Source organism: Chenopodium album, chromosome 22 (assembly GCF_948465745.1).
Source record: "Chenopodium album chromosome 22, dcCheAlbu1.1, whole genome shotgun sequence".
Taxonomy (NCBI): Eukaryota; Viridiplantae; Streptophyta; class Magnoliopsida; order Caryophyllales; family Amaranthaceae; genus Chenopodium; species Chenopodium album.
In genome coordinates this window covers 17,942,252-17,952,139 of record NC_137855.1, presented here as the reverse complement: position 1 = coordinate 17,952,139, position 9,888 = coordinate 17,942,252, and the positions used below count along the sequence as shown (strand labels likewise).

Below are 9,888 nucleotides of genomic sequence, written 5' to 3'. Positions count from 1 at the left end.
AACTATCCTAAAAATAGAAAAATACCACCCGAAAATATGCCTCTATCCTCCCTAAACGGTTCGGTCTCGGATTCAAGATCTATGAGTCAAGTTTCAAATTTAGGTGTGCAAAAAGTCAAGGATCCATGCCGCTCATGCAAGTATAGGTAGAAGGCTTGAAAAACAAAGAACTCACACGGATGTAGCAAAAACTCACTATAAGCATCAAATCCACCATAGGGAGCAACTACCAACATGCCACAACCAAGTAGAATCCGGTTTCATGATCCTCTTAGTTCTAACCAACTACCTTAACATGAATTAGTTCTTAAATCAACCGAACATAATCTCAAAATGTGCAAACCTCTATTATTTAGGAAGAAAACCATTCAAAGGCAAAAGTCGAGTGATATGAAGTCACTAGTGGAAAAAACATCATCCGTAATGGGCAAAAAGGGCCCATCCGTAACGGGCAACGTCCGTTACGTATACGGCCGTTACGGATGGCCAATATTATTCGTAACGGGCGGTGTCCGTTACGAATAACACGTTATTCGTAACGGGCAGATAAAATGTCCGTTACGAATAATGTGTTATTCGTAACGGGCATTTTATTTTGCCCGTTACGAATAATGTGTTATTTGTAACGGGCATTTCAGGTGCCCGTTACGAATAATGTATTATTCGTAACGGGCATTTCAGGTGCCCGTTACGAATAAGTCTTTATTTGAACTAAAATAAGACTCTATTCGTAACGGGCACTATAAACGCCCGTTACGAATAACTCATTATTCGTAACTGACATTATATCTGCCCGTTACGAATAAGTGCTTATTTGTAACTGACATATTCCATGCTCGTTACAAATATTCATTAAATTATTTTTTTTTTTATTAAATTTCGGCAGCATTTATTTATATATAATTAATATATTTTAATTAAAACCTGTTATAATAAACCTGTTCCTGTAGATAAACATTTATACCAACTTTTGTAAAAATTAATACGATATAATATAAAAATTCTAGTATAATATTACAAATAAGAACTTGTATAAATTTATCCAACACATATATACAAGGAGCAACACTAATAACATTACTAATGAGCTACCTAAACAAATAGTTATGCATTCAATAGATACTTTGTCCTAAAGTAGTGCGCCCACTGTTCTCGAACCACATTCAAATCTTCAATATCATACGGGGCTTTCCTTGGACAATAATCCTATTAACAAAAAAAAAAAAAGCATACAAATGAGGTTACGAAATAAAAACAATCCATAATAGAAAAAATCATTTGAATAAATGTTATGGTCTAAATTATGGAAATAAAACTCAAAATATAGAAATAAAACACAGAACATCCATAATCCACTTATATTTTGGTGTCTATGAATTGAAATCAATGAAAGTAGGACCATTAACTCACTTTTGGGACCATATTAAGCCAAAAAGGCTTCAATAATGCCTAAGGGGTTTTTATCTTTCCCATCTTTCATGTATTGGTCCAAATTATAGAAATAAAACACATAACATCCATAATTAACTTATATTTTGGTTTCTATGAATTGAAATCAATGTAATAGGACCATTTACCCCCTTTTGGGAGCATATAAAGCCAAAAAGGCTTCAAAATTGCCCAAAGGACTTATATCTTTCCTATTTTTCATGTATTGGTTCAAATTATAGAAATAAAACACATAACATTCATAATTAACTTATATTTTGGTTTCTATGAATTGAAATCAATGTAATAGGACCATTTACCCCCTTTTGGGAGCATATAAAGCCAAAAAGGCTTCAAAATTGCCTAAAGGACATATATCTTTCCTATTTTTCATGTATTGGTTCAAATTATAGAAATAAAACACATAACATCCATAATTAACTTATATTTTGGTTTCTATGAATTGAAATCAATGTAATAGGACCATTTACCTCCTTTTAGGAGAATGTAAAGCCAAAAAGGCTTCAAAATTGCCTAAAGGACTTATATCTTTCCTATTTTTCATGTATTGGTTCAAATTATAGAAATAAAACACATAACATCCATAATCCACTTATATTTTGGTGTCTATGAATTGAAATCAATGTAATAGGACAATTTACCCCCTTTTGGGAGCATATTAAGCCAAAAAGGCTTCAAAATTGCCTAAAGGACTTATATCTTTCCTATCTTTCATGTATTGGTTTTAATTATAGAAATAAAACACATAACATCCATAATCCACTTATATTTTTGGTTTCTATGAATTGAAATCAATGTAATAGGACCATTTACCCCCTTTTGGGAGCATGTAAAGCCAAAAAGGCTTCAAAATTGCCCAAAGGACTTATATATTTCCTATTTTTCATGTATTGGTTCAAATTACAGAAATAAAACACATAACATCCATAATTAACTTATATTTTGGTTTTTATGAATTGAAATCAATGTAATAGGACCATTTACCCCCTTTTGGGAGCATGTAAAGCCAAAAAGGCTTCAAAATTGCCTAAAGGACTTATATCTTTCCTATTTTTCATGTATTGGTTCAAATTATAGAAATAAAACACATAACATTCATAATTAACTTATATTTTGGTTTCTATGAATTGAAATCAATGTAATAGGACCATTTACCCCCTTTTGGGAGCATATAAAGCCAAAAAGGCTTCAAAATTGCCTAAAGGACTTATATCTTTCCTATTTTTCATGTATTGGTTCAAATTATAGAAATAAAACACATAACATCCATAATTAACTTATATTTTGGTTTCTATGAATTGAAATCAATGTAATAGGACCATTTACCCCCTTTTAGGAGAATGTAAAGCCAAAAGGCTTCAAAATAGCCTAAAGGACTTATATCTTTCCTATTTTTCATGTATTGGTTCAAATTATAGAAATAAAACACATAACATCCATAATCCACTTATATTTTGGTGTCTATGAATTGAAATCAATGTAATAGGACAATTTACCCCCTTTTGGGAGCATATTAAGCCAAAAAGGCTTCAAAATTGCCTAAAGGACTTATATCTTTCCTATCTTTCATGTATTGGTTTTAATTATAGAAATAAAACACATAACATCCATAATCCACTTATATTTTTGGTTTCTATGAATTGAAATCAATGTAATAGGACCATTTACCCCCTTTTGGGAGCATGTAAAGCCAAAAAGGCTTCAAAATTGCCCAAAGGACTTATATATTTCCTATTTTTCATGTATTGGTTCAAATTACAGAAATAAAACACATAAAATCCATAATTAACTTATATTTTGGTTTTTATGAATTGAAATCAATGTAATAGGACCATTTACCCCCTTTTGGGAGCATGTAAAGCCAAAAAGGCTTCAAAATTGCCTAAAGGACTTATATCTTTCCTATTTTTCATGTATTGGTTCAAATTATAGAAATAAAACACATAACATCCATAATTAACTTATATTTTGGTTTCTATGAATTGAAATCAATGTAATAGGACCATTTACCCCCGTTTGGGAGCATGTAAAGCCAAAAAGGCTTCAAAATTGCCTAAAGGACTTATATCTTTCCTATTTTTCATGTATTGGTTCAAATTATAGAAATAAAACACATAACATCAATAATCCACTTATATTTTGGTGTCTATGAATTGAAATCAATGTAATAGGACCATTTACCCCCTTTTGGGAGCATATAAAGCCAAAATGGCTTCAAAATTGCCTAAAGGACTTATATCTTTCCTATTTTTCATGTATTGGTTCAAATTATAGAAATAAAACACATAACATCCATAATCCACTTATATTTTGCTGTCTATGAATTGAAATCAATGTAATAGGACCATTTACCCCCTTTTGGGAGCATATAAAGCCAAAAAGGCTTCAAAATTGCCCAAAGGACTTATATCTTTCCTATTTTTCATGTATTGGTTCAAATTATAGAAATAAAACATATAACATCCATAATTAACTTATATTTTGGTTTCTATGAATTGAAATCAATGTAATAGGACCATTTACCCCCTTTTGGGAGCATGTAAAGCCAAAAAGGCTTCAAAATTGCCCAAAGGACTTATATCTTTCCTATTTTTCATGTATTGGTTCAAATTATAGAAATAAAACACATAACATTCATAATTAACTTATATTTTGGTTTCTATGAATTGAAATCAATGTAATAGGACCATTTACCCCCTTTTGGGAGCATATAAAGCCAAAAAGGCTTCAAAATTGCCTAAAGGACATATATCTTTCCTATTTTTCATGTATTGGTTCAAATTATAGAAATAAAACACATAACATCCATAATTAACTTATATTTTGGTTTCTATGAATTGAAATCAATGTAATAGGACCATTTACCTCCTTTTAGGAGAATGTAAAGCCAAAAAGGCTTCAAAATTGCCTAAAGGACTTATATCTTTCCTATTTTTCATGTATTGGTTCAAATTATAGAAATAAAACACATAACATCCATAATCCACTTATATTTTGGTGTCTATGAATTGAAATCAATGTAATAGGACAATTTACCCCCTTTTGGGAGCATATTAAGCCAAAAAGGCTTCAAAATTGCCTAAAGGACTTATATCTTTCCTATCTTTCATGTATTGGTTTTAATTATAGAAATAAAACACATAACATCCATAATCCACTTATATTTTTGGTTTCTATGAATTGAAATCAATGTAATAGGACCATTTACCCCCTTTTGGGAGCATGTAAAGCCAAAAAGGCTTCAAAATTGCCCAAAGGACTTATATATTTCCTATTTTTCATGTATTGGTTCAAATTACAGAAATAAAACACATAACATCCATAATTAACTTATATTTTGGTTTTTATGAATTGAAATCAATGTAATAGGACCATTTACCCCCTTTTGGGAGCATGTAAAGCCAAAAAGGCTTCAAAATTGCCTAAAGGACTTATATCTTTCCTATTTTTCATGTATTGGTTCAAATTATAGAAATAAAACACATAACATTCATAATTAACTTATATTTTGGTTTCTATGAATTGAAATCAATGTAATAGGACCATTTACCCCCTTTTGGGAGCATATAAAGCCAAAAAGGCTTCAAAATTGCCTAAAGGACTTATATCTTTCCTATTTTTCATGTATTGGTTCAAATTATAGAAATAAAACACATAACATCCATAATTAACTTATATTTTGGTTTCTATGAATTGAAATCAATGTAATAGGACCATTTACCCCCTTTTGGGAGCATATAAAGCCAAAAAGGCTTCAAAATTGCCTAAAGGACATATATCTTTCCTATTTTTCATGTATTGGTTCAAATTATAGAAATAAAACACATAACATCCATAATTAACTTATATTTTGGTTTCTATGAATTGAAATCAATGTAATAGGACCATTTACCTCCTTTTAGGAGAATGTAAAGCCAAAAAGGCTTCAAAATTGCCTAAAGGACTTATATCTTTCCTATTTTTCATGTATTGGTTCAAATTATAGAAATAAAACACATAACATCCATAATCCACTTATATTTTGGTGTCTATGAATTGAAATCAATGTAATAGGACAATTTACCCCCTTTTGGGAGCATATTAAGCCAAAAAGGCTTCAAAATTGCCTAAAGGACTTATATCTTTCCTATCTTTCATGTATTGGTTTTAATTATAGAAATAAAACACATAACATCCATAATCCACTTATATTTTTGGTTTCTATGAATTGAAATCAATGTAATAGGACCATTTACCCCCTTTTGGGAGCATGTAAAGCCAAAAAGGCTTCAAAATTGCCCAAAGGACTTATATATTTCCTATTTTTCATGTATTGGTTCAAATTACAGAAATAAAACACATAACATCCATAATTAACTTATATTTTGGTTTTTATGAATTGAAATCAATGTAATAGGACCATTTACCCCCTTTTGGGAGCATGTAAAGCCAAAAAGGCTTCAAAATTGCCTAAAGGACTTATATCTTTCCTATTTTTCATGTATTGGTTCAAATTATAGAAATAAAACACATAACATTCATAATTAACTTATATTTTGGTTTCTATGAATTGAAATCAATGTAATAGGACCATTTACCCCCTTTTGGGAGCATATAAAGCCAAAAAGGCTTCAAAATTGCCTAAAGGACTTATATCTTTCCTATTTTTCATGTATTGGTTCAAATTATAGAAATAAAACACATAACATCCATAATTAACTTATATTTTGGTTTCTATGAATTGAAATCAATGTAATAGGACCATTTACCCCCTTTTAGGAGAATGTAAAGCCAAAAAGGCTTCAAAATTGCCTAAAGGACTTATATCTTTCCTATTTTTCATGTATTGGTTCAAATTATAGAAATAAAACACATAACATCCATAATCCACTTATATTTTGGTGTCTATGAATTGAAATCAATGTAATAGGACAATTTACCCCCTTTTGGGAGCATATTAAGCCAAAAAGGCTTCAAAATTGCCTAAAGGACTTATATCTTTCCTATCTTTCATGTATTGGTTTTAATTATAGAAATAAAACACATAACATCCATAATCCACTTATATTTTTGGTTTCTATGAATTGAAATCAATGTAATAGGACCATTTACCCCCTTTTGGGAGCATGTAAAGCCAAAAAGGCTTCAAAATTGCCCAAAGGACTTATATATTTCCTATTTTTCATGTATTGGTTCAAATTACAGAAATAAAACACATAACATCCATAATTAACTTATATTTTGGTTTTTATGAATTGAAATCAATGTAAAAGGACCATTTACCCCCTTTTGGGAGCATGTAAAGCCAAAAAGGCTTCAAAATTGCCTAAAGGACTTATATCTTTCCTATTTTTCATGTATTGGTTCAAATTATAGAAATAAAACACATAACATCCATAATTAACTTATATTTTGGTTTCTATGAATTGAAATCAATGTAATAGGACCATTTACCCCCGTTTGGGAGCATGTAAAGCCAAAAAGGCTTCAAAATTGCCTAAAGGACTTATATCTTTCCTATTTTTCATGTATTGGTTCAAATTATAGAAATAAAACACATAACATCAATAATCCACTTATATTTTGGTGTCTATGAATTGAAATCAATGTAATAGGACCATTTACCCCCTTTTGGGAGCATATAAAGCCAAAATGGCTTCAAAATTGCCTAAAGGACTTATATCTTTCCTATTTTTCATGTATTGGTTCAAATTATAGAAATAAAACACATAACATCCATAATCCACTTATATTTTGCTGTCTATGAATTGAAATCAATGTAATAGGACCATTTACCCCCTTTTGGGAGCATATAAAGCCAAAAAGGCTTCAAAATTGCCCAAAGGACTTATATCTTTCCTATTTTTCATGTATTGGTTCAAATTATAGAAATAAAACATATAACATCCATAATTAACTTATATTTTGGTTTCTATGAATTGAAATCAATGTAATAGGACCATTTACCCCCTTTTGGGAGCATGTAAAGCCAAAAAGGCTTCAAAATTGCCTAAAGGACTTATATCTTTCCTATTTTTCATGTATTGGTTCAAATTATAGAAATAAAACACATAACATCCATAATTAACTTACATTTTGGTTTCTATGAATTGAAATCAATGTAATAGGACCATTTACCCCCTTTTGGGAGCATGTAAAGCCAAGAAGGCTTCAAAATTGCCTAAAGGACTTATATCTTTCCAATTTTTCATGTATTGGTTCAAATTATAGAAATAAAACACATAACATCCATAATTAACTTATATTTTGGTTTCTATGAATAGGATTAAAACACATAACATCGCCACACTAACCTCCTCTAAGACACCTTTGCAATCCAGGTGGGAAGTAACAATCTCATACATATATCTCATAATGTAGTAGCCACACTCAACGCCTCCTTTTTGTTGAGAACACTAGCATATATAACAAATAGTAAGGACATTTTATATTCAAAGTTAACAATGTATGATAAAACGGGGTGAGTTGTGTATTTACCTCCATTTGTATAAATTTCAATTTTTGCCTATGTGCTTTCAATTCATTCCCTGTGAGATTTGCCCGATATACTTTATAAGCCCTACAAAAATGATAGATAATTTGGCACTTAGAACAAAATAATCTACAACACCACAAACAATATGAAAATAGAAACTCAATTGGGCACAATTTGAAGTTAGTGGCTCACGTCATCATGATTTCGGCAATTCTCATTAGTCTTGGATTTTCTTTAGGTTGCTTCATAGAGTCAAACTCATACGCTAAACCTAATTGTAGATCTACCACCACAAGAACCCAATGTCCACTACATCATTTAAAAGATAAAGATAAGTTAGAGTATTAGAAAACAAATCATTTATAAAAACAAGTTTAGTGGAAGTATTAAAAACATAGTTCGAACCTTGCTACATATGGAGCCACTATGAATTTGCAACGTTTACCCGCCTTATCTAATTCATGCAAAAATGCATTCTTCACATACACATAAGTTTCAAGGTAATCACTCTCAATTGAAGATTCAGAAATGAGTTGGGGACAAAAGAATGTGATCTCAGTTTTGTTGAAAAGGTCGATGACATTGTCTACTAAGTACCTACATGACAAAGAAAAATCAGCATTATAGAAGTAAAAATATTATTATATTAAATAAAACAACCAATGTAAAGGATTATTAAGTAACCTACATGATATAAACATGGATCAATGAAACATTAGCCCACGCTCCTCTTAGAAATTCACGTACATCGGTAGCAGTTACCCAAATGTGTTTGTCGCTGTCAAATTGAAACATCGAGGCCTTTAAAAGTACCGATGTTGTATCATACTTTGCATCATCAGAACTCATTAACCAATACAACAACTCACACCCCTCGCCAAAAGTCTCAACAATTTTATCTTCAAGTGGTTGGAATTTTGTGGGTTTGATGGTAGATTGCCTTGATTTAACGCCACAACTATCGTCCCCTTCTTTGCTTTGGGTAGATCTATGCTTCTTTTTGGGTGATGGTGAAACCTTTAAGAAAAGACGAATATTAGTCCTCGTAAAATATACAAAAATGATGGAATTTAATGTCAATAGTAGACGAATATACCTCTTCATAAAAAAAAACCATGTCAACAGGCCATAGTACAAAGGCAGACTTGGCTTTACCCAACTTAGTCACACCATCAGCATTCGGTACCGGTATATCAAGGAGGGCACAATCGGGATAAGGGTTGTCCACACTAACCCTGTAATGATCGGGTAACATCTTCAGGTTGTGAGTAACTCCACCGGTAACAGGATATACCGTTCCATCTGCCACAACCACTAAATTTTGATTGTACTCATCTTTCAAAGCAAGGCGACATTTAGTGGCTACCTACATAATACAAAAAACTCGATCAATATTATACATGTTAACCATGCTAAGTCACATCTTTAGTATTAGTTCATAAGACATATACCTCTATCACACGAGTGCTTTGTGTTGCCTTCATGGTCGTCTTCAGTTGCATTCCTTGAAATGCCTCCACATCACCGGTCATATGTGGTAGTAATTTGGCGAGATAAGCTTTCACCTCCATTGCCACACGTTGATCCAACCTCTCTTGAATCCTCTCTTGAATCCTCTCTTGAATCTTCTCTTCAACCTTTTCATCTAGCCTCGCCTCAAATTCTTGAGTTAGGGTAGCTTTCATTGATTCTAACTCATCCAATGAGCATCCACCTTGGCCGGATGATTTACCCTTTCTATGTCCCTTCCCAAATACTTGTGTGTGACTAACTCCAACCCCACACCTTCCTAGTCCTTTTACATGCCCGCGGTGATCCTTTTTTCCTAAAGCCTTGTTTAGGGCATCCATACCAATACCTTCACTTGAATCGTTTCCTTCAGCATTCTTTTCCAAGTTTTCCAACTATTAACAAAATAAACGTAAATAAATATATTATACAGCAAGAGAATTACATAATGAGAT

General features: G+C 31.5%; 1 protein-coding gene across 1 annotated transcript; it reads right to left on the bottom strand.

Moving 5' to 3' along the window:
* Nucleotides 1–1,048: 1,048 nt before the first annotated feature.
* On the bottom strand, nt 1,049–8,935 carry LOC145603440 (uncharacterized). The gene is made up of 6 exons (XM_081659350.1): nt 8,613–8,935; nt 8,330–8,521; nt 8,117–8,233; nt 7,927–8,008; nt 7,743–7,844; nt 1,049–1,206 (listed from the first exon to the last, which is right to left on the bottom strand). Exons 1-6 carry the CDS (start codon nt 8,771–8,773, stop codon nt 1,105–1,107), a joined length of 756 nt encoding a protein of 251 aa, XP_081515476.1. The 5' UTR covers nt 8,774–8,935; the 3' UTR covers nt 1,049–1,104.
* Between the last annotated feature and the right edge of the window lie 953 nt (nt 8,936–9,888).

Coding starts and splice junctions, on each gene's coding strand:
- LOC145603440 (XM_081659350.1), bottom strand. CDS start 8,773: ATGAGTTCTGATGATGCAAAGTATGATACAACATCGGTACTTTTAAAG. Junction 8,522..8,612: donor TTGATCCATGTTTATATCAT/GTAGGTTACTTA, acceptor TTTGTCATGTAG/GTACTTAGTAGACAATGTCA. Junction 8,234..8,329: donor GTGGCTCCATATGTAGCAAG/GTTCGAACTATG, acceptor TAAATGATGTAG/TGGACATTGGGTTCTTGTGG.